Here is a 25682-nt window from a genome sequence, read left to right as displayed (position 1 = left end):
GGTCCCTCAGCTGATGCTCCTCTCAAAAGTCTGCTAAGGGAAGTTCGGCTAGACGTTGCATTGGTTATGTATTCATTTTCTTACATTATATTATTCTTATCTAATATTGATCAGTGTGTGTGTGTGTGTGTGTTTTATTTCTATCCCTGCACGTGAGAAGTCTGCCAATGGAAGCTCGGCAAGACAACAGGGGCCCCCCATAAAAGGTCTTTTAAAAAATATTGGTGGCCAAAGTTTCTAAAAAAAAAAAAGACCAATGGTATTCAGTGGAACTTACCTTTCAAGTTTTCTTACAGTCTTCAGCTCTTTTCATGGCTTTGGCTCCTTCTTCAGCAGCAGCTTCATCTCCTTCTTCGGTGACTCAAGAGGGGCCCTGGCTAATCCAGGTAGCACAGTAGGGGGGCAGGCTCCCCCTTAACACTTAAAGGGACCTGTGCCCCCCTGATGGCAGCCCTGAAGAGGAGTGTTATGTGAAATTATAAAGGGTGGGAGAGATTTTTTGGCCTAATGAATGATATCCTGAAGAAGCAAGCCAGAAATAGAGCTGTTAGCAGTGCCAGGCTCATGTGTGTTGGCGAGGAGGTGGAAGGGGAAACCACTTGTCACTGTTCCTTTAGTAGGTTTAGTATCTGTAATTACAAAGCTGAACTAGGGGCAGGCATAACTTGCCTCTTCTGCCTACCCCTAGTTCCTGGTTTGCAACAGTTCCCTAAGCCTAGCCCCTTGCTCTTCTGCTGATCTTTCTGACTACTTTGCTGAGCTGGCTGACTACTGTTACTTTGTATCAACAGCCATCTGTCCTCAGCCTGCATCCTCTAAACCCCACAATTCCCTGCACACGTGATTTCAATAAGGAAAGGAACATCACAGTGCAATGCATTGTGGGTTATGTAGTTCCTGCATGTTGTCTGCAAGCTGTGGAGAAGTTGTTACAATTTGTAACATCAGTGTTTTAGTCCCTCCTTCCCTGCCAGGATTTCAAATGATGCAGAAAGTGAAGAACTGTTACACAGCTTAGAAAATGGCATTTATTCATACTTTTTGAAGAAACAGGTAACTGTGATGGGTATATTAGGGGTTCCTGTGGTATGTGGGCCTCTTTATCAAATTTTGGTTTGGAAGCCGGAGTTCCCCTTTAATATGTGTTAGGAAGGCACTTTTATAGAGAGGGACTTGAACAGAGGGAGTTTGGATGAGCAGGAGTTTATATGCTGTTTTGTATTTACCCCCCAGGGGAGTGGATCTCCATGTGGATGTTGTTAAAGTTCGTCTCTGACAAAAAAAATCACTGTCTTAAACAAAGAAAAATTCCTCCAGAGAAAATTTATTACATGCATGTGTGGACCAGCAATAAAATAAAAAGAATTGCTAATCCCAAATACACTTTTAGGACATATACTTATACTGTTTCAAAAAAGTTCTAAACTAAAAAATTTTTTAAATTCATTGGTTAGATGGTAACGTGGTATATTCAGACTAGTACACTTGAATATAGCTTAGATTTAGGTCAAAGGTAAATTATAAACACATGTGAAAACCAGCACTCAGACCATTTTAGGACATGGAGAATTTCTCCTTAATTTTTACTAGGGATGCACCGAAAACCAGGATTCAGCCTTTTTCAGCATGATTCGGCCGAATCCTTCTGCTCGGCCGAACCGAATTTGCATATGCAAATTAGGGGCGTGGAGGGAAATCGATTGACTTTTTGTCACAAAACAAGGAAGTAAAAAATGTTTTCTCCTTCCCACCCTTAATTTGCATATGCAAATGAGGATTCCGCTTGTTATTCGACCGAATCTTTCGCGAAGGATTCGGCCGAATCCAAAATAGTGGATTCGGTGCATCCCTAATTTTTACCCCTTCCAGTGTCCAGATTAAGTAGGCACTAATGCTACCAAATGTAATAAAACCAGGTTCTTTATAAAATGGCATTTTTGGTGTCAATGTCTTTTTCACAGCAATTAAATCCTACTAACCTCTTTTAAAAGCTAACCTCCACACACAAGATTCTTGGGTATAAGCTAGGGATGCACCGAATCCAGGATTCGGCCTTTGTCAGCAGGATTCTGCCGAATCCTTCTGCCCGGCCGAATCAAATCCTTATTTGCATATGCAAATTAGGGGCGGGATGGAAATTGCATGACTTTTTGTCAAAAAACAAGGAAGTAAAAAATGTTCCCCTTCCCACCCCTAATTTGCATATGCAAATTAGGGTTCAGATTCGGTATTCGACCAAATCGCTCGCAAAGGATTCGGGGGTTCGGCCGAATCAAAAATAGTGGATTCGGTGCATCCCTAGTATAAGCAGAGATTTTCATTTATAAAAACACTTATACCTTTTTGTGAGGCACCTGGTTATAAAACACAAAAAAAAAAAAACTAATCAAACTAACCGTTCAGTCAAATGTTAGCCTTTGCATCAGATAATACAGAAGGAAGCAACAAAGGTGCAAGTTAAATAATTCAACCCCCCCATATAATAAAACTCACTACCCCCTACCCTATATAGTCCCGCACAGGTGATAACTCCAGTAATTGCCCCATATCCTATAATTACACCTCGTTGCAGAGTAAGCGCAGCGGAGCTCACGGGCACCATCCTCTTCTCTTTGGTAATCTTCGGTCTTCTTCCTGGGCCTCGGCAATTTCCGTCACTTTCGGCGCATGCGCAGTTGTCCGGAACCAGAAGATTGCTCCAACTGCGCATGCGTTGACACGGCACTTACTTTCCAGAGAGAAAAAGATGGTGCCCGTGAGCTCCGCCGCGCTTATTCTGCAACGAGGGGTAATTAAAAGATTAGGGGCCTCTGATCTCAAGACAGCTTTATCTAGCTCCTGATTCATTGCAACCTATTTATACTGTAATTCTGTGAAATTTTCCCATCATGGGAAGTAAAGGTTCTAAAGGTCTACGGAGAAACGTATCAACAATATGTGTATAGGTGTAGCCCCACAGGGGGATTTTGTGTAGACCCATAGGTAGATAAAATGGGGAGAAGCTTTTCCTATACTCAATGTCTTGTGTCAGTGTGGTTCTTCTGGTGTACACCCATAATCTAATTAGGACGGGAATAGATATCCTCAGGACTGTTTGTGTCCTTATCAATTTTGGTGCCCAAAGTGGGGCTGCAGGTTCTGACTGCTCATCAGCCGACACAAAGGACACAGGTCGACCAATAGAGGACGGGACGGAGACCTATCACCTCAGGGACACGGGAAGAGACCTATTTTTTTTAGTTTCTTACTCGTGTCAAACCTGCTATTATTGTTCATACCTGTTGTCTAAATCGACTCCTGCCAGCCAGCAAAAGCAGGTATTTTCTTGCCTGCACCTCTTTATTGAACCTGTAGAGAGCTATTTATTACCCGGCTTGTGTTTTGTGATATTCTCTTTCCGAGAAAGTAGAATTAGATGATTAATGCGTGTGGTATCCGGACGTCGATAGGACGCGCTGTGAAGGTGACCCCGGGCGTCAGTAGCCGGTTACCCCAACAGGGGCAATTACTGGAGTTATCACATGTACGGGCGGGAGCAGGAACTATGTAGGGTCGGGGTAGTGGGTTTTATTATACGGGGGGTTTAGTTCTCCTTTAAAACCAGTTTGCTGCTGGTAGAAGTCTACAAACTGGTCACAAAGAAGCAGTAGCAAATAAACCAGCAGGTACAACTACAGACACAATATATGGTGGAGATCTTGCAAAGACCTTATGTGGAGTCCTCAACAGCAGGTATGAGGGTAAATTGTCCATACAGATTATAACCCCTGTAGATGATATTGAAGCATACTTTATGGTGTTTGATTGGATTGGTTGCACCATATCTAATCAGTGAACCCTAAAATGAACAGTGCACAACACCTTGCAAATACACATGGCTGCAACTAGAGGAATCAAAGCCAACCCTAAGTATAGAGCAACAGGGTTTGCACAAGTACATCATTTTACTCCAAGATGCATCTCCATGACACTTCAACTGAAACCGTGTTACTATGGGCAACATCACCAGTGATGTTATTCTCCAATGTATTATACAGCGTGATAGCTACGTCCCAAAATTTTAATTCATGCCCACAGTCTCATCTTGCCTCTTCACTTGGACTCAAATGAAACTTTTAGTCATGACTTGACTTATAGCAAAATTTTGACTGTAGGAATGCCATTTAACTGGACAGCCTAATTATTCCTAGGCATGCTAACTATTTCAGATGGTGCACTGGGTATTTGTAGCAGGCACACAAACTGTACTGGCTCAGATGAACTGTGTGCACACGTACTCCATCAGTAGAGTAATGGTAATATAGATACATGTATGTTTCACACCTAGTTTGGAATGAAGCACGGTTGTCTATTAAAGCTGAAGGACACCTATCCTTGTTTCACTGGCTTTTTTATTCTCTGCTGTTGGGTACATAAGAGTTTTTTGCAGGAGAACCAGGATCAGTGCTACCCAAACTGTCTCCAACAAGGAACTAGTACTTAGATTAACAAGGTACTTGTTCAAAAAGGCGACATCACTAAAATTAATAACATGCTGATTACCATGTCTGTAACTTTTACATAAAGAACTGGGAGGAGTAAAGGCCATTGTACTATAATATTTTATTATTTATTCCATATATTGAGCTGAATAGGTATGGGTATATATAATTTATGTGAAAGTAGAGAGGGGTGTGTGTGTGTGTATGGATGCTGGGTTTTCATTTGAAGGGGTTGAACTTAATGGACTTTGTCTTTTTTCAACCCAATTTAACTATGTAACTATAAATGTATTATTTTGTATTTGATTTATTTTGTCTGGCTTAGCTTGCAGTTTAGCCTTGCCTAAACAGCCTCTGTCTCTCCTTGAATGGTTGGCCAAAGGCCTGCACGGATGAAAAGAGCCTTACTCATATATGTACTGAATGTACAATCTTTGGCACGCCAAAGAATAAATGGTAGTGGGTAGTCCCATGTGAGCTGCGTTCTATAAATTGCACTAGAGGCAATTATTATAAGGTGCATAGCACAGCTTGCAGTTCAGTATACAAATGACACAAGTTCAGGGTAAATGTGCCCTACGGGAATGTATAGCCTGAACTAGAGAGGCTGAATTTCTGGTTTAATAACAGGAGATTTGGCTCAAAGTTACCAGGATCGGCTTATTGCTGCCCCTGGTAACTTATGGGGAATTGCTGTCTGAAATACTTGCCTCACAGCAGAAATGCCGCTCAACATTTTTAGTCCATATTATAAAAACAAAAACAATTTGCAATACGAATGTTTCAGCAGAACTTTAAAGTGATTTTTTAAGTATTTAAAGTACTTTTTTTTATTGTTACATTAAATCTTTTTTTCCATTTTTGGATGATCCAGCAGTCCGTCGACGTAATTGCCGCGTTTGAGGCTGAGAGGTGCTAGGCCCTGGATCACCATTTCTATTCTTCTGAGGAAGAGTTAAATATTGTGAGTCCCCCACAAGCTCAGTTTGTGTGACTGCATCCCTTTGAGACACATCAGTCTGTATAGATGAGCGACCTATAGCAACCAATTGCCACAGGGCATCACCTATGCACCTGAGATGTGCCTCAGTTCTCTGCTGGGAGGCTGAGATTGCAGACAGGCAGTGCACAACCTCCTGCTCATATTCATGGGACTCCATGTCTGTATTCTGCTGGTCAGCCAAAACAGCTGTAAGGAGCTCCTGACAGATTTGGTGTTTAGCAGGAGGAGTCTCAGGTGAATCTCTCCCACTATCTCCGGCCACTGGATAATTATTTAACTCTTCCCCAGAGGAAGTTGTAGCAGTGTCTTGTGCCACTGAAAAGGAAAAAAACAATATTTACAGTCATAATCATATTCATGCAAGGGCAAATGTGCACAGTATCAAATTATCAAATTATCAAATCACTGATTTAATTTACCTTTCAATCAAAATTGTTCTAAAGCACAACCTTCAAATAAGTAGCACACTCATACGTTTTTTGTTACACACATTTATATGTGGCACGAGGGATCCCCAACCTGCTTTACCCATTCAAATGTAAAAAAAGTTGGGAGAGCTACACAAATATACAAAAAGTTTCTGGGGTGCGAATTATGGGCTGTTTGGCTTGGACTGGAAGCCTACAGGAGGTTCTGTTTGGCAGTCAAACTAGTTTTTTTGGAACCAAAACTTGCCCCCAAGCCAGGAATTCAAAAATAAGCACCTGTTTTGAGGCCATGGGGAGCGACATCCAAGGGGTTAGAATGGTGAGCAACATGTTGCTCAAGAGCCACTGGTTGGGGATCACTGCTATATACGAAGCTGAGCCCGACCCCACTATAATTACACCACTAGTGAGAATGGGCCACAACACCAGTAAATAAGGAGCAGCCATGTTCTTAAAGGGGAAGGAAACCTAGTTGGCGCAAACCCCCCACCCCCCCTCCCGTTTGTTGCCCACCCTCCCCCCCTGGCCTACCCGTCCCGCTGGGCAAATGCCCCTAACTTGTTACTTACCCTTCTGCGCAGGTCCAGTCCAAGGAGTTCACAGACGACATCTTCTTCCATGCGATCTTCTTCCTGCTGTGAACGGCGTTTTGGTGCATGCGCAGTAGGATCATTTCGCCGGTACGGATCTACTGTGCATGCGCCGTTCAAAGCAAGAAGAAGATTGCGTGGAAGATGTCGTCTGTGAACTCCCTGGACTGGACCTGCGCAGAAGGGTAAGTAACAAGTTAGGGGCATTTGCCCAGCGGGACGGGTAGGCAACAAACGGGAGGGAGGGTGGGGGGTTTACGCCGACTAGGTTTCATTCCCCTTTAAGGCCTCCCACAGAGCTTGTGTGTGGCCTTGTGCTTGCCTTCCCTAATTTTTTGTCTCTGCTTAACACAGGCAACCCTTTATTTAGGTGGTAAAATCAGGTAAAATACACAAAAGCCATGAATATCTTGTAAATTATATCCTTATAAACGGTGACTAGTGATGTCATCAGTTATAAACGGTAGTGATGTAATTTTTGTCACATGACTCACTAAAACTTGTGTATTATAATAAATAAAGTACCCCTTGTTGGAAAATATGAGGATATTAGAAGTAATTTCGGCCTTCGGCCTCGTGCTTTTATATAGTCATGGAACTCCTCTGTGACATAATATCCTTTTTTTACTTTATCCTTTATTTTATAATAGGGATATTTCATTCACTATATCTGCACTCTGTTTTGGGGCAGCAAATTTTTTTTATGTAATAAATTTAGGCAGGCACCAAGTATCAAAAAAATGCAGATTGAAGATAGCAAATTGCTCCATATAACCTTTCCAGAAGTAATGTGAAACTGCATTTTGCCAAACTAAGCCACTTTATTTAACATAAATGAGGACATTCCTCCATTTATATTATTTTAGCAAAAGTATCCTTTTAAAGAGTAAGTTCTTTTAGCATTGCTATTAGTTTACAGTAGGGGCCCTCCCTGTCTTTATTATGCAGATAATAAACTTACATACACTTTAGCTGGAAGAGCTTTGGCTTTTGTGTTGTGAAGAGCACAGGGTTGGGCAGAAACCTGTTATATTGTTACATTATTTATTTATTAACACATACAAAGGCATTTGCAGTACACCAGATGTGGCAACAATTCCAGAACTCAGTAGGTCACTTTATTCTTGAAGGAATGGTTCACCTTAATCTTAACACTTAGCATGTAATAGAATGGCAAAATATAATCAACTTTTCAATTGGCCTTAATTTTTTCTATTATTTATTGTTTTTCAGGGCCGGGCCAAGCCGACAGGGCACCCTAGTCACTGGTTAGCTACCCCTCCACTACAATTGAGTGCGCATGCTCCATAACAAGAGCAGGGACGGAGGGTAGAGTAACGATGGGGAGGAGGAGGGAAGTAGAGGGGAATGATGGAGGGAGGGGAGAGTGATAGAGGGGAGGCAAGAGCAGAAGGGGAGCTAAAGAAAAAGAAGACCTTTGAACAGGTACCTGTCCTGCAAACCCCACATCTTGAGCCCAAGTCAGGTGCCTCTTCTGCCTAACCCTAGTTCCGGCCCTGTTATTTTTGAAATACTTTACTTCTTCTTCTGACTCTTTCCAGCTTTTAAATGGGGGACACGGGGTAAAAGACCCCATCTAAAAAAACAAATGCTACAATATAATGGCACTCTGATCTCCACAAATGTGCAGCATAGCATGACATTCAAGGTGTCTGACAAATGGAGAGTTCCATGTTCTAGAGAGCAGTGGGGCCAAGTGCCAGTAGCACGAGATACAGACTTAATATTGTGTGCAATTATCTGCAGGGACAGGGAAAGCATGAATTTAAGATAAAAGGAAATACGTAACTACACTACCCATATAAAAATAGCACAAAAGTCCCAACCCGCTGGCCATCTGGTGGGTACACACCTGCAATAGACGGAGACTAAATAAAGGGACATTTTTTATGGGTACCATCCCTAAACAGTGCCTGTCCCTGGGAAATGGGGTGTGAGGAAGGTAAAATGATACAACATACGTTAATCTATTACTGTTATGTGTTAATTTCATGTACATACATTCCATAACTTACCATTTTTATGGCTAGAGCAGTAAATTCTAAAAGACAAGGAATAATAAGAAAAGATAAGGCACCATGTTATACAGGTTAATCTTGTTTGTGCAAAGTTAGAACAGATCAGATCTTAAAAACTAATGGGTGATAAATGTAATCCCTGCCTCTCCTCAATTTCTTTCATCTTGTAGTAAAGCAGTAGTTAAAAAGGTTTTATGAAAGTAAAAAAATCTTTATTAGGACACGTGTTACTGCTTTACTACAGGATGACCTCTTACTACATTTGAATTCTTTGTATTCTCCCAAAAAATTGGCAAACCCTTGAACTGGGCGTTACCCTGGTAAGAGATCATCTTTCAATAACATTTTGCTTTTTTTTTTTAAATTTTTTACATTTCATTAATTATTTGCTTACTTTCCGATTCTGGACTTTACCCCAAAAAAATGGAGCTACCAGAACTTATATGGCTTTATGTAATTTAAATATTGTTGTTAAAATCCATAATGAAAATTATGGATACAGTAAATCCACTATTTTGGGATACAGCCAAATCCCGAATCTTTCCCGAATCCCAGGCCAAAATGTAATAAAAGCTTCATCAGATTGAAATAAGAAACTTTCTAAATACAATCAATTAAATATCTGCATTGTTTCTGAAATAATCAAGTCTATCTTTACTATCCCTCTCTCAGAATCTGTTTCTCGTCATGCTGTCTTCTTACAGGAGTTGGGTGTCAGATAAGGATGGGTGAATTTGAGCCGTTTCGCAAAAAATTAGTCGCCGGTGAAATGTCGCCGACGCCCATTGAAGAAAAAATTCGCCCATCACTAGTGTCAGATATTCATCGACAGTTAGATCCAATATAACAAATTAATCCAAAACTGATTCCGATACAAACAAAATCTAAAAAAATAACTGCCTCTTGCACAAATTCTGCATGTAGAGAGACATGATGTCTGGTTATTTTAATAGAGTGAGCTATAATACTTCTAGGCAAAGGAGCCCCCCTTTAAGATATATTGGATCTAACTGTCAATGAACATCTCACATCAACAACTGCTGCATGAAGAAAGAATGAAGAGAAACAGATGAATAGTGGAGAGGAATAGTGAAGATAAAGCTGATTATTTCAGAAATGGCACAGCATTTGTAATTGATTATATATAGAAAACTTCTTATTTCAGTATGAAGAAGCTTATATTAAATTTTCATTTTCACGATAGTTCACCTTTAAAAAGAAAAATGCTAGCAAGGTAATTGTGCGGGCCACATGAAGCCCCCAAAACTTCTTCTGCCATGACTGTTTATTGTAGAACTCCCTCTCTATGCTAACATTTTATAATAAACGTGGTGCAACCAAAAGCACAAGATATGCTTTACTAGCCCACAGCTGTATAATTCATAGCCACTAGTCAATGCACAGGTCACAGGCTACACACAGCCTAAAAAAATCTTAGGATCAAATTTTTTCTCTCTGTTTCTCTCATTTGTGACTCCATGAGAAGTTTCCTATTCTCACCCTTTGGTTCTGGTTCTCTGTAGTAGGTACTGAACAACCATGCCGACTCCTGTACCCAACTCTATACAATTAACTCTCCTGACTTAGGTATATTTTGTAACTCTCTCCACTCCACTGAGCCTTCTTCTCTTCCCACCTGCTTATCCATACCCAATGTGCATGCTCAATGTATTCCTTCTCGTTAATAACCACTTCTCTTATTTCCAAAACATAACTAAAATCAGACTTATATGGGATAATCTAGCTAGGTTATAATGGGGATCATTTACCATCCCTTGCTATATTGTGGAAAGATATACTTACAAATATTGTTCTTCTTCTTCATTTTCAATAATTAAACCTTGATCTTTCTTTGCACACATATAATGATACGTTTTCCTGCACCATTGTACATCACAACCAATAGTTGCTCCAGTTTTTTTACAGAAGCAGCATCTCTAAAATTTAAACACACATACATGTAATATGTTACTTGTGAATTGTGGCCATAAGTCCCATCAGTACAATGCCTACTGTCTGGGTTCAACACTCTGCACTCTCTTTCGACATTCTTTGTCCCCTTCCATACTCATAATCATCTTATCCTCTACACAAATCCCTCATACTGACTGCCAGCTGCTATATATTAAAAAAACTCAAAAATGAGTCAAGACATTTTTGGCTCAGTTTGTTGGTATGTGGATAAGTGGGCCAAAATGGAAGAAGAAGAAGGTCAATAAACTGGCTCTGATTTTACTCAGAAGCTGACTATTTTTTTGAATCAAGCAAGGTCTTTTGGTCAACCTTATATCCAATAAAGCACTTTATTTTATTTTAAAACAGAATTAAGTTATAAACTGAGCATGAAATTATAGGTTTGGGATCTGTTATCCAGAATGCTCGGGACCTGGGCTTTTCTGGATAATGGATCTTTCCGTAATTTGGATCATCATACCTTGAATGTACTAGAAAATCATGTAAACATTAACCCAAAAGGCTTGTTTTGCTTCCAATAAGGATTAATTATATCTTTGCTGGGATCAAGTATACGGTAATGATTTATTATTAAAGAGAAAAGGGAAATCATTTTCAAAAATGTGAATTATTTCATTATCATGGAGTCTATGAGACATGGTCTTTCCGTAATTCAGAGCTTTCTGGATAACGGATTTTATACCTGTACTTGGCAATCCTAAATCTGCTCATAGTAGATGAGATCACCTTGTTTGACAAGGGCGTCAAGCAATTTTATCTTGAATCAATCAGAGAGAAGCTTTAATCAGCTCCTGTATGACCAGTTTAGCCATTTGTAGGATTAACCAAATAGCTGTTGGCTTTGCAAATGGAATGATGTTCAAACAATACCATTTTATTCTACATAACAGTTAACAGCTTCCACTATTAATATAATCTGGAACTATTTAAGACATATCCTGGTTCAGAAGCAACGGTTTTAGTAGGTTACGTTTATTCTTCAAACAGATACTGATATGACATCAAAAGCATTTTACTAACATGTTGCCAGAATCTTACCATCCTTTTTCCACGTTTGACTTCTTTTATCACAGAACGAATATCAAATCCTCCGAACCTGGGCGAATTTGTCGTTATCACATTAGGTGAAAAAATCTAGAACAAAACACCAAAACCTGTTATACATAAGTGTTTTAACCAGAGCAGATGGGAGTAATGCCCTTGTCCCATTTTTGCTCCTGGGGCATAGCCAGTGGGGTACGGGGTGAGATTGATAGTCAATAAAAGGAACTTTCCTTGTTGTCCTCCCTATCTAGCCAAAAGATCCAATTATAAACAGGCAAAAGAACTAGAATAAAAAAGTAAAAAATGTGATTTTGATTAGAAACAGGCCCTTGTGTAGTTACAGTCAAGGTTTCAGAATGTATAATTGTACATATATATATATATATATATATATATATATATATATATATATATATATATATATATATATATATATATATATATATATATATAAATAAAATACCCTCTAAATTCAGTAAACCCTCCAATTAAGTACTGAGTAAATCCCCAATCTTACATAACAGATTTGTGCAAATACCGAACTGAATCCAAACCCCTCGGCGCTGCCAAAAACTACCAGTGGGCGGGCAGTAGTGCCCACCCTTCACACACAGCAAGTTTGGCTTTATACAGGATTCCGATTCAGTTCAGCCAGGTATTGGATTTAGCTGAATCCGAATCTTTCTAAAAACGGCTAATTAATAACATAGTAAAAATTACCTTCATGATAGTTACCTTTTAAGCAGTCGGTACAGCTCACTGACTGACTGAGGCTGCCTATTAAAACTCCCCCATGCCTATTATAGTTTTTATTTTGTGAGTTCCTGGATATGCAGTATATTAGTTTACTACTGTTTTAATGTTCTCTGTCTGATTTCTGTTGCTTGTGTGGTTTGGATTCAGTTCCTAGTTTTGCCCTGGGTTTTCATCTGGTTCCATTCTTTGCCCTGTCCCTGCCATTCCAAGCTGCTAGTGTATTGACTTGTCTAGTTCATCTGATTTCGGACTTGTCAGACAATGTTTTCAGATGTCTGATGTTATGTGCAAGTGTCCATTCACACTTGCCTGTAGATTTAACCCAGTTAAAAGCTCATAATATTGGCCACAATCTCATCCACTATAGTGCCGGTTTAGTTTCCCCTCCAATAATAAACAGATACTGTCATTGGAAAAAAAGTTTTTGCAACAGTTAATAGTGCTGCTCCAACAGAATTCTGCACTGAAATCCGCTTCTCAAGAGGGCAAACAGTTTTTTTATATTTATTTTTGAAGTCTGACATGGGGCTAGACATATTGTCAGTTTCTCAGCTGCCCCAGTCATGTGACTTGTGATCTGATAAACTTCAGTCACTCTTTACTGCTGTACTGCAAGTTGGAGTGATATTATCACCTCCCCCCCAGCAGCCTAACAACAGAACAATGGGAAGGTAACCAGATAGCAGCTCCCTAACACAAGATAACAGCTCCCTGGTAGATCTATTCTAGAACAACACAATAGTAAAATCCAGGTCCCACTGCGACACATTCAGTTACATTGAGTAGGAGAAACAACAGCCAGGAAGCAGTTCCATCCTAAAGTGCTGGCTCTTTCTGAAAGCACGTGACCAGGCAAAATGACCTGAGATGGCTGCCTACACACCAATATTACAACTTAAAAAACATACACTTGCTGGTTCAGGATGAAAATGTATATTGTAGAGTGAATTATTTGCAGTGTAATCTAGAAATAAAAACTACATCATAGAAATCATGACAGAATCCCTTTAACTTTAAATTAATTCTTGATTAGCCTCTGCTTTTGCCCATTATCTTCTAACCTGACATTACATCACGTGCCCCTTGAAACATACTGTACCCCCAAATTACGCCTCCAGTGAGAAATGTCCCCCATAAAGACTCAGGTTGCTGAGCTGAAACAGGGGAGCTAATATGAAGTATTGCATAAAATCCAGATAACCCTACAGAAATTCTAAAGGACTCTGCAGCCCAGAGTATTGCAATCACCTATAATTACCTGGCACTGCTACTGCTACAAATGTTATTTATCTGGTGCCTTATGGTGTGTCACAATAGAGCTACACTGCAGAATGCAAACACCAACTATGCCTTAAGGTGGCCATACACGGGCCGATAAAAGCTTATTGGTCGTGTATGGGGCCCCCCGACGGGCTTCACCGATCGAGATCTGGCCGAAAGTCTGCCAGATCTCGATCAGATGGGACGAAAAATCCCGTCAGATCGCGGCCGCATCTATTCGTTGAAGCGGTCCCGCGATCCGACCGCCCATTGCTATTCGTTAGGATCCGATCGTTGGGCCCTAGGGCCCACGATCGGATCAGCCCGATATTGCCCAACGAGCGGATCTCTCAGTTTATGGCCTTTTTCAGCAGGATTCGGATTCGGCTGAATCCTTCTGCCAGGCTGAACCGAATCGTAATTTGCATATTCAAATTAAGGGCGGAGGGAAATCACATGACTTTTTGTACCAAAACAAGGAAGTAAAAAAATGTTTTCCCCTTCTCTCCCCTAATTTGCATGTGCAAGTTAGGATTCGGATTCGGTATCCGGCCGAATATTTCACGAAGAATTCGGGGGTTCTGCCAAATCCAAAATAATGGATTCGGTGCATCCCTACTAACAGATATGGGAAAGATCAGGGAAACACTACCACAACAATTTTACAACATAAGTGTATTTTTGGCAACTTATCGATTGTCATATCACTCTCAGACAGCAATAACTCTACTGAGGCATCAAGTTCTCAGGTGTTTATAAAGTAACATCTATAGCATAACATGCTGGGGCAAGCATGTCCCAGGTGTGAAAAACATAGCTGTTGATGAGGCAATGTCTAGGGACGATACGGTAATGTTTTTCAAAGTGACTCCAGTTGACAGATTAGAAAACAATTAGAAACCTTTCTCAAATCTTTTCTAAGCAGAAGAACATCAGAGCAGCCTCTTGCTTTCGCCTGACAACTTCCTTGACTACTTGGTGGTCAGACTGGTTGGAAACTAACAGCACATGCATCCCATAATACCTTGGAATAAAAAGAATAAAAAATTTAAATTGCAAAAGTTCCTAAATTAGTACTCTCATAAATTTTACATTCACTTATTTTAAAGGTTTACTTATCCTTTAAGAAACTGGGATGTAGAACTTTAGAGCAGAGGTTCCAGCATACAACTTGAGGGCAAAATAGCTGAGCAATGTGGGCGTATATATTGTAGCTAGGGATTCGGCCTTTTTCAGCAGGATCCTTCTGCCGGGCAGAAGGGAATCCTAGTTTGCATATGCAAATTAGTGCCGGAGAGGGAAATCACATGACTTTTTGCCACAAAACAAGGAAGTAAAAAATGTTTTCCCCTTCTCAAATTCGGATTCAGGTTCAGTATTCTTCTGAATCTTTCTAAATGACTACAGATAATTAATACCCTTACCATACGGGCAACTTACCATGCAGTTAAAATGGGCTGTTACACGATAATCGCTGGTCTTCAGCAAGCGGCCAGTCTCCTCGTTCTGCTCCTGATGGTGACAGAAGGCACACACTCCCCGAACGGGTGTTGAATTTGGCATGACAGCACAGAGATGCTCTTGCAGTTGGGAAGGTACTAAATGATTCAATTTGTAATCCTCTAACATAAAAAAAGGAAAGCACTTTATCGTTTCACTTCCCGAACGCAACAGGCAGATGCATTTCACAATAGTCATTTGTTCTCATGGCCAGAGCTTTGTGCGTTTAAAGGAGAAGGAAAGCCACCGAAGCAGTTGCCAATAGATTAGCCGCAATAGTAAAGGTATAACACTATATTTATTGTTTAGCATGCTTTACCATACCGGAGGAAAAAGCTGTAGAAGCTCTCTGTTTGTTTAGGATAGCGGCTGCCAAATTAGCTTGGTGTGACATCACTTCCTGCCTGAATCTCTCCCTGCTCACTCATAGCTCTGGGCTCAGATTACAGCAGGGAGGAGGAGCAAACTGAGCATGCTCAAGCCGAAGCCCTGGAGGTTTAAGCTGAAAACAGGAAGTATGATACAGAAGCCCATGTGTACACAATAGAAGGAAAGAAATGTTTCTTTTGACAGAGGACTCAGAACAGTGTTACTTTGAGGGTTTGCTGTTGTATTCATATTGACCTTTCTGAAAAAGCTTACTTAAAGGGATACTGTCATGGGAAAAAATTTGGGAAATTTTTTTTTCAAAATGAATCAGTTAATAGTGCTGCTCCAGCAGAATTCTGCACTGAAATCCGTTTCTCAAAAGAGCAAACAGATTTTTTTATATTCAATTTTGAAATCTGACATGGGGCTAGATATTTTGTCAATTTCCCAGCTGCCCCATGTCATGTGACTTGTGCCTGCACTTTAGGAGAGGAATGCTTTCTGGCAGGCTGCTGTTTTTCATTCTCAATGTAACTGAATGTGTCTCAGTGGGACATGGGTTTTTACTATTGAGTGTTGTTCTTAGATCTACCAGGCAGCTGTTGTCTTGTGTTAGGGAGCTGTTATCTGGTTACCTTCCCATTGTTCTTTTGTTTGGCTGCTCTGGGGGAAAAAGGGAGGGGGTGATATCACTCTAACTTGCAGTACAGCAGTAAAGAGTGATTGAAGTTTATCAGAGCACAAGTCACATGACTTGGGGCAGCTGGGAAATTGACAATATGTCTAGCCCCATGTCAGATTTCAAAATTGAATATAAAAAAATCTGTTTGCTCTTTTGAGAAATGGATTTCAGTGCAGAATTCTGCTGGGGCAGCACTATTAACTGATTCATTTTGAAAAAATTTTTTTTCCCCATGACAGTATCCCTTTAATGTTAGCCTTTCCTTTTAGGGCATTTATGCTAGATGCATTTCTGTTAAATAAATACATTTTAGGACTTGTGTAGTCAGACCTTCTCGATCCCTTGTCGGTCATAACTTTTCAGCCCTCCATCATGCCCCCTACAAGTTGTCAAAAATACAAAACTGAAGACTTCATTCTAGATTTTGGTTTAGAATGTGAGTAACTATGCAAAGATATTAATGTGTTGTTAAAGGGGAACTATCGCGAAAATGAAAATTTTATACAAGCTTCATCGTAAGCTGTGAGTCTAACATTTCCCAAGGGACCTGTTATCTTATATTGTTACAATTACTTATTTGCTTATCTTGAAATTGTTAAAAAGGTGTCTTATCAGCTGCTGTGGCTGTTCTGGGCTCTCAATTGAAAAGTTGCTTAGAAATGACCATTCTATAACATACTAAAAGTTAACTTAAAGGTGTACCACCCCTTTAATAAAGCACCTCCCCCCCTTTATGTATGTATGATGTATGACCCTATGCGTATGGTGACTTTTTTCGCAGGGTAAAGCTAATCCAGTTTAGATTTGCTACAAATCCCAAGATAGTAGAAAGTCATCTTTTACTACAGAATTAAACTAAATGCACTTATACATTTAAAAAATGTGTGCCGTCATTTAAAAATGCAAGTAATTTTCCAAAAAAGCAGAGCTGATAACAAACAGATACAAAAATGGATTTCTGCTTCAGAGAAAGCTTTTTTCTTATTCATGCAAGCTCTTTAGGCCAGGTCCATTTTTACCCCTTGTATCAGTCATATTATTGTATGGAATTTGCATGTCCATTGTATACACCTATTTAATATACAGTGGGATATGTTGGCACTTATAAATATACCGTAATATTTATAATAATATGTGTTCTCATAAAAGCACTGATTTCTTCCAGATACAGTCACATTGTACAAAGATACACAACTACATACATATCACACACACACACACACTTATACACACACACTTATTCACATATTTAGATGCACAGAATTAGACGCAATTGTACATGAACAGGTCTACTGTACACACTGAGCACACAGGCACTGACCTGCATCAAAATAACATTATTAATTGTGTGCAGATCATATGAAGGAAATAGTGTATATCCTGTACAGGAAAGAAATGCAACATTACATAAAATAATAATGACCATATAGCACAGCCTATTATGCACTGAATGTCCTAACATGCACATTTACCTTAAAAGGGTTGTTCACCTTTTAGCAAAGTGTGATGTAGAAAGTGATATTCTGAGCTAATTTGCAATTGGTTTTCATTTTTTTTTATTTGTGGTTTTTGAGTTATTTAGCTTTTTATTCAGCAGCTCTCCAGTTTCAGCCATCTTGACCAAATTAGGGATGCACCGAATCCAGGATGCACCGAATCCAGGATTCGATTCGGGATTCGGCCTTTTTCAGCAGGATTGGGATTCGCCCGAATCCTTCTACCCGTCCGAACCGAATCCGAATTTGAACATGCAAATTAGGGGTGGGAGGGAAATCACTTGACTTTTTGTTACAAACCAAGGAAGTAAAAAAAGTTTTCCCCTTCCCAGGCCTAATTTGCATATGCAAATTAGGATAGGGATTCGGTTCGTATTCGGCCGAATCTTTCACAAAGGATTCGGGGGTTCGGCCGAATCCAAAATAGTGGATTCGGTGCATCCCTAATCCAAATTACCCTAGCTACCATGCACTGATTTGAACAAGAGACTGGAATACGAATAGGAAATTATCTGAATAGAGAGATGAGTAATAAAAAGTAGCAATAACAATACACGTGTAGCCTTACAGAGAATTTGGTTTTTAGATAGAGTCACTGACCGCCATTTGAAAGCTGGAAAGAGTCAGAAGAAATAATGAAAACCAATTGAAAAGTTGCTTAGAATTGGCTGTTCTATAACATAATAATAGTTACCTTAAAGGTGAACCGCCCCTTTAAAAGGGTTGTTCGCCTTTCAGTTAACTTTCAGTATGATGTAGAGAGGGATATTCTGAGATAATTTGCACCCGGTTTTCATTTTTTATTATTGGTGGTTTTTGAGTAATTTAGCTTTTTATTCAGCAGCTCTCCAGTTTGCAATGTCAGCAATCCGGTTGCTAAGGTCCAAATTACCCCAGCAACCATGCATGGATTTGAACAAGAGACTGGAATATGAATAGGAGAGGCCTGAATAGAAAGAGGAGTAATAAAAAGTAGCAATAATAAATGTGTAGCCTTACAGAGCATTTGTTTTTTTAGAAAGCATCAGAAGAAAAAGGCAAATTATTTAAAAACTATACCAAATAAGTGCTGAAGACCAATTGAAAAGTTGCTTAGAAATGACTATTCTATAACATACTAAAAGTTAACTTAAAGGTGTACCACCCCTTTAATAAAGCACCTTCCCCCCCCCCCCTTTGCTCTCTCTGGGAGTTGTAGTTTTCAGACCAGGAGCAGAAGTAGAAGAGTTCTGCATGTGCCTTCACAATATTATCCCCTGTACAAGTACTGACAAGCACACACACAACAACACCAGGAAGGTGTGTCTGTTCTCTTATAATTTCTGCTGCAGCCGAGAATTGTCCACAGTTATGTGACAATGCAGAGTGAGAAACACGGGGAGTGAATAGATCACCAAGCAAGCGGCAGCCATTCCTGTCTAGTCACAGCCTTACCTCACACAAATAACTCTTTCAATTGTACTTCCCGATATCTTCATCCACTTCTGCAAGTTCTTCAGCCTCCAGAACTGTCGCCTGCACTGCCAGTCAATCAGAGCAAAGGAAGGTGATTGACTTACCAGAGTTCCAATCAACGTATAACTGAAGTGTTAAGCTGTAAGCCTATCAGAGCATTTTGTACTATGTGACTTCCGAGCAAAGCCACGCCCATCCCATCTCAAAGCTATAGATATACCTGTACTTCACACTAATATACCTGTGCTTGATAAAATACTGTGACTTTTATTTACGGCTACATATTTTGATGCTGAAGCTTGGATTAAATTAGTATTTTCACTATAGCTCCCCTTAGTGCCTTTTATTACATATGGGGGGGGGGGGGGGGTTAATAAACTCTTAGTTGGGACCTAAACTGCCCAATTTATTATCCCACCTCTCACTCCTAGAGGAAAAATCCCTGTATCCTATTACTGGCTAGCCTTGCAGGAGTGTTATATAGGCCAAAAATTACTCTTTTATTGTGAAATGCCTCACATATAGGGCAGAGACACATTCAGATTCGGGGAGATTTAGTCGCCCGCCAATTAATCGACCTTTGGGCGACTAATCTCCTGGAAACTGCCTTCCCGCCAGCTAGAATGTAAATCACCGATGGGATGGCACTTGGCGCAATTCGTTTCCAAAGTCGCCCGAAGTTTCCTCGTGAGGCAACTTTGTGGGACTTCGGAAAACGAATCCCTCCGAGTGCCATTCTACCAGCAATTTACATTCTAGCCAACGGGAAGGCAGGTCGGGGAGATTAGTTGCCTGAAGAAGAGGAGATTTGTTGCTGGGCGGCTAATCTCCCAGAATCTGAGTGTGTGTCTCTGCCCATAGGCTCTAATGGGGGCCTTCAAATGCGCCAGATCAAAATTTTCCTTCCAGCCCGATCAACGAGCTGACCAATATCGAAGTCTTCTGCCAATATGGGTTGGCTCTTTCCCCACCATACACACACACCAAATATCATACGAAAATTTGTTTTGTATGATATTATCTGTGCGTCTATGGCCACCTTTTCAGCCTTCAATTTATGTCCTTAAGCATGGTCCAAGCTTAGGGGCTGCTGCCACCTACTGTCCTGAACAAGAAATGTAACTAACAAGAAAATAGTTCACCACATAACAGGCGGATCAAGGACCCTCTTGAGCTTAAAGGAACAGTAACACCAAAAAAAATGAAAGTGTAATGAAAATATCATGTAGTGTTGCCCTGCACTGGTAAAACTGATGTGTTTGCTTCAGAAACACTACTATAGTTTATATAAAAAAGCTGCAGTGTATCAATGGGGGAAATTGAAAAAAAACCTATATGGCACAGGTTAATTAGTGAATAACAGATAACACCATTATGTTCTACAGAGCTTATCTGCTGTGTAACCTGAGCCATTTCTTCTTTGAATAGCTGCCCCTATTGCTACACAGCATCTTATTTATATAAACAATAGTAATGTTTCTAAAGCAAACACCGCAGTTTTACCAGCGAAGGGCAACACTTCATTATATTTGTATTACTTTAAAACACTCATTTTTTGATGTTACTGTTCCTTTAAGGGCTGATCTACATGGACGATTCTAGTTGGATCTTGACTTATATAATGGGAGTGATAGAAAAATTGCAGGTACAAACTACATGTATCCGACACGACTGTCGGATGTGAACGCCGCATGCTGCGTTTTCATCCGACAGTCATGTTGCGTGTAGTCATGTTGTGTGTAGTCATGTTGTGTGTAGTCATGTTGTGTGTAGTTTGCACCTGAGATTTCACTCTCATAATATTTGGCGTTTTGTCGTATGCGACGGATCTGACAAGAAACAAACGTGTAGTTCAGCCCTAACAGAAGAAGCCAAAGCAGGGTTTCCAAAGCTTATGTACCTTAAAGGAACAGTAACACTAAAAAAGTAAAGTCTTTTAAAGTAATGAAAATATCATGTAGTGTTGTGCTGCACTGGTAAATCAGGTGTGTTTGCTTCAGTCACATGACTTGGGGCAGCTGGGAAATTGACAATATGTCTAGCCCCATGTCAGATTTCAAAATTAAATATAAAAAAAATCTGTTTGCTCTTTTGAGAAATGGATTTCAGTGCAGAATTCTGCTGGAGCAGCACTATTAACTGATTCATTTTGAAAACAAAATTTTTTTCCCATGACAGTATCCCTTTAAAATACAAATTGAAGAGCTGCTGAATAAAAAGCTAAATAACTCAAAAACCTTAAATAATAAAAAAACAATTACAAATGGTCTCAGAATATCCCTCTCTACATCATACTACAGGGTGAACAACCCCATGAGCGCAATATCCTGTCCATCCACATCCCTTCCCAACAGGATAATATAGTATGATAATATCTGCCTAGGCAAGATAGGTTTTCACTAAGATCAGTAGATCTGAGGTGCTGAAACTATTAGCTTAGCTTTATAGTGAGAGGTCCTGCCCATTGAACTGCAGGGGAGAGTTTTAACCTACTGGTGAATGTTGCCATGATATATAGCCAGGAAACAGAAATTTATATATATATAGTGGTGCACAGTGGTGCACTCTTGATCCTCATGGATAATTGCCTGGGTGCTGGTTATAGCATAGCATAACAATCACGTAGAAAAAAACCGCACTCACAGGTCTTGTCAATGGTGAAAAAGAAAAAAAAACTTTTATTTCAACGTTTCGGCGCAATGACTTGGGCCGTCTTCAGGAAGTTGAAATAAAAGTTCTTTTTCACCATTGACAAGACCTGTGAGTGCGGTTCTTTCTACGTGATTATATATATATATATATATATATATATATATATATATATATATATATATATATATATATATATATATATATATATATATATACATATACATACATAATATGCCATTTTTGTGAATCCCCCTATTGTGTTATCTATAATATGCTCTTTCCTTACAATGTACACAATTGATCTTTCTACTTTTGAATACAGTGACCTTTTCCCATCTTCCAGAAAGAAATATTTGCTACCTTGAATGTGTCTCCTCACCCTGAGATCCATGCTATCAGATATTTTGTGTTCCCCAACTGTATTCTGATTTTCCTGGATGACTATTCCATGTATGCCATTTCATGGTAGTTAAAGGGATACTGTCATGGAAAAACGTGTTTTCATAATGCACCTGCTCCAGCAGACGTCTGCACTGAAATCCATTTTTTAAAAGAGCAAACAGATTTTTTTATATTTAATTTTGAAATCTGACATGGGGCTAGACATAGTGTAATTTTCCGAGGTGCCCTCAGCCACGTGACTTGTGCTCTGATAAACTTCAGTTAGTTGCATGACTGGTGTGAAACGTCTTCAAGAAAACCACAAGTCCAGTTGGTTTGACTTATTTCTACAGTTATTCAGTCACTCTTTACAGCTGCACTGCAAGTTGGAGTGATATCCCCCCCCTCCAGCAGTCCATCAGCAGAACAATAGGAAGGTAACCAGATAACAGTTCTCTGGTAGATATAAGAACAGCACTCAATAGTAAAAATCCAAATTCCACTGTGACACAATAACCACCTAAAAGCAGTTCCATCCTAAGGGTAAGGGCACACGGGGAGATTTAGTCACCTGGCCTCTTCTTCTTGGTGACAATCTCCACGATCTGCCTTTTCCTACCTTCTCGCCGGCTATAATGAGAAATCGCAAGCGGGATGGCACTTGCTGCACTTCGTTTTCCGAAGTTGCCTCACGAGGTAACTTCGGGTGACTTTGGAAAACTAAGTGCCACGCGTGCCATCCCGCTGGCGATTTCTCATTATAGCCGGGTGTAAGGCAGATCGGGGAGATTGTCACCCAGAAGAGGCGATTAGTCGCCCAGGCAACTAAATCTCCCCGAGTGCCCTTACCCTAAAGTGCTGGCTTTTTCTGAAAGCACATGACCAGGCAAAATTACCCGAGATAGCTGCCTACAAACCACATACTAATATTACAACTAAAAAATATACTTGTTTAGCTAGGAATTACATTTTACATGGTAAAGTGAATTATTTGCAGTGTAAACAGTTTAATTTAGAAATAAAACTACAACATAAAAATCACGACGAAATCCCTTTAAAGATATCGGCAGATGTACTGTAATTCTTATGAGCAGTAACTGTCAGGCTTGGGTTATTTAGATTCTAATCTGTCAGGCTGTTAATATACTTTGTACAGATGTAACAAAAAAACACACAAGCACACAGCATTACAAAAATAATATATTATTTATAAAAATAATGTTCTATAGGTATAACAGTTGATACAAGTCTGGTAATTGCAAGGCAAGCTAAAACAATGATTCTTTGCACTGAGAGTAACTTCCAATTCTAAGATATTTCTGTTGCTCTTTCATTTTTACAATCTTTTACTGCAAGCTCTGCAAGCTCTGCACCTCTAAATCCTTGTATAAAGGGAAACTACCATGAAATTCATTTTTAAATGTATGTTTCTTTTTGTGAGTTGGATATTGAACACTATGTTTTCAAAATCCTGGCTAGTTCTAAAGAGGAGATATTAAAGGAGAACTAAACCGCCCCTACCAAAAACCCCCCCCCTTAACTTGCAGCCATTCCCCCCTCTGCGCAATGTGCTTTAGTGTAAAAAAAAAAAAAAACCCTTTAAAAAATTCTGACCCTTAAATGCAGAGAAGTGCAGTGGAGCTCCTGGTGGGGAGGGGGCTTTGGGGGGCAATGCCAGCAACTTTAGGGGGAGGGCTTTTGGTAGAGGGGGGTTTAGTTCTCCTTTAAAGCCATTTATGTTAACACTGTACTAAGTGTAATTGTTGGATGCAAATTGCCATGTTTTACATACAATGCTGTGTTTTTACTCAGCTTCAATGAAGGTGTATCTGCTGTAATTTCTGTGTGATGCAGCAATACATGCTCTCAGTGTGTTTTATGAACTTCTGAAAACAATTTCAAAGTGGAAATGGAGTCACGTCCAACATATTAATAAGGCTATTAGCATCTGATTTATTTGGCACAAGTTAGTAGCAGCTAGTGATGCAAACCTGCTAGTGGAACACTTAAATTACCACCACTTCTGAGCTGGCTATCAGTCTTTAGGAATAACTTTAGGGGTGTAAAATTAGGGGTGACACCTTTCCCGGGTGCAAAAACTGAACAAAGGAGGTGGGGTGATGATGTTGGGGGGCAGACCAATGGTATTGGGGGAAGGGTTGTAATGTCATGGGGCAAGATGGTGATGTCACTCACCATGCGGCTGAATAATATTTGTCTGGATTTTAGAATTCTAAAAACTGTAGAGGAGGCAACCTTATGTAAAGGCATATGGTACTTTCCACTTGCCAGTAGCAACCAATCAATCTGCGACAAGTAACAGAGCAAAGAACTGTCTGGTTGTTATGTCCATGGTTATGTTATGGTTGTTATATGTCACTAGTGCAATTTATGTTAACCTCTCTGGGTTTTATATTAAATCCAGTTTCTTCATTCTAGAGCAGCTGAAAAACTGATGAGAAGGTCTGATGCTACCAGCCAGCAGTTGTTGACAGAGCACAAGGGATGAGATGGGTGGGACAGGTTGGAGCTAACATTTCCTACCATTAAAACTATTTAGAATTTTTAATCAATTATTGAAAATAGACAGTTGATTCAGTAAAAATAAAGAACATCATACAGGTATTTAAAAACAATGTCACAATAGTTCCCCTTTAAAGGTAACTCCCTGTTTGGAAATAGACTTATTTGGCCTTTTGATTCCTATAGCTATGAATCACACAGCAACACTACTTTATACAAGAAAGATATTCTTATAAACAAGGAAACCCCCTCTTCCTGCTATATTCTGTCTGACAGCGGAAGGGCGTTACATTACACTTCTAAAACCACACTGCAGTATATTATACATTTGAAAGATACCCAAAAACCATTATACATACTTTTGTTGAACAGATGCTGTAGAACTGCAACCAATAATATTGCCCTTGAGCTTTATGATTTTTTTCATGTAAACCTTAATAAAGTCTAAACTTAGCTTAATCAGATATTAAACCCTACTTTAGTGCAATTCTCACCCCACAGTTATTTTGCTCCTCTGAGCACTTTAGCAATTTACATACACCTTAAATTACTATGCATTGTTCTGTCTGCATACTCCAAAGAGAGCTGTTGAGCCGAAAGCCTGCTATTAGCAGTCTAAAACTGCTAATATCTCAGGAACCACTAACGTATACAAAGTGTGTGTATATTGCTGATGTACTCAAAACCTTTGTTTAAATGCATAGAAGGTACTGAGAATCACACAAATGATTTGTCCCAACTTAAGCAAGTTCTTACCGGGTATAAATATTTCCTGATTAGCAGCCCCAAAAGTCCTCCGAAGAGACTGAAAGTCATTGCTTACTGCTGCAGGGAAAGCTTTACATCTTATATCTGGCTGATTGGAAACACACTGGGTGTGCATAGTAAAATCCCTGGTGAACACAACACTCTGGCATAAGATCCCATGATGTTACTGCGGGAGATATTTGTACCCCTCCAAACTTACAACTAGGCTCAGCTTTCTTAAACAAAGGGAAATATGTCTTTTTTTTCCCCAAAAGTGTGTGAATGAAATTGTTTAGATATAG

At 39.7% G+C, this 25682-nt stretch overlaps 1 protein-coding gene across 2 annotated transcripts; it reads right to left on the bottom strand.

Annotated features, from left to right (window-relative positions):
- Positions 1–2794: 2794 nt before the first annotated feature.
- LOC108709919 (PHD finger protein 6) lies at positions 2795–19205 on the bottom strand. 2 transcript variants are annotated; one of them, XM_041584480.1, is made up of 7 exons: positions 19057–19204; positions 17448–17506; positions 15016–15197; positions 11554–11649; positions 10345–10478; positions 8539–8564; positions 2795–5799 (listed from the first exon to the last, which is right to left on the bottom strand). In XM_041584480.1, exons 3-7 carry the CDS (start codon positions 15136–15138, stop codon positions 5318–5320), a joined length of 861 nt encoding a protein of 286 aa, XP_041440414.1. In that variant the 5' UTR covers positions 15139–15197; positions 17448–17506; positions 19057–19204; the 3' UTR covers positions 2795–5317. The 2 variants fall into 2 exon arrangements, with proteins under 2 accessions (XP_041440414.1, XP_018105676.1); XM_018250187.2 differs by lacking the exon at positions 17448–17506 and having other exon boundaries at positions 19057–19205.
- Between the last annotated feature and the right edge of the window lie 6477 nt (positions 19206–25682).

This window comes from Xenopus laevis, chromosome 2S (genome assembly GCF_017654675.1).
Source record: "Xenopus laevis strain J_2021 chromosome 2S, Xenopus_laevis_v10.1, whole genome shotgun sequence".
Lineage (NCBI taxonomy): Eukaryota > Metazoa > Chordata > Amphibia > Anura > Pipidae > Xenopus > Xenopus laevis.
This window is presented reverse-complemented; position numbering and strand designations above follow the sequence as displayed.

Bases quoted from the DNA above. Each gene is read 5' to 3' on its own strand.
- LOC108709919 (XM_018250187.2), bottom strand. From the start codon at position 15,138: ATGCCAAATTCAACACCCGTTCGGGGAGTGTGTGCCTTCTGTCACCAT. The intron at 8,565-10,344 runs GTAAGTATATCT...CTTGTCTTTTAG, and splicing joins GAAGAAGAAGAACAATATTT to AATTTACTGCTCTAGCCATA. The intron at 5,800-8,538 runs GTAAGTTATGGA...TTTCCTTTTCAG, and splicing joins CTGCTCTAGCCATAAAAATG to TGGCACAAGACACTGCTACA.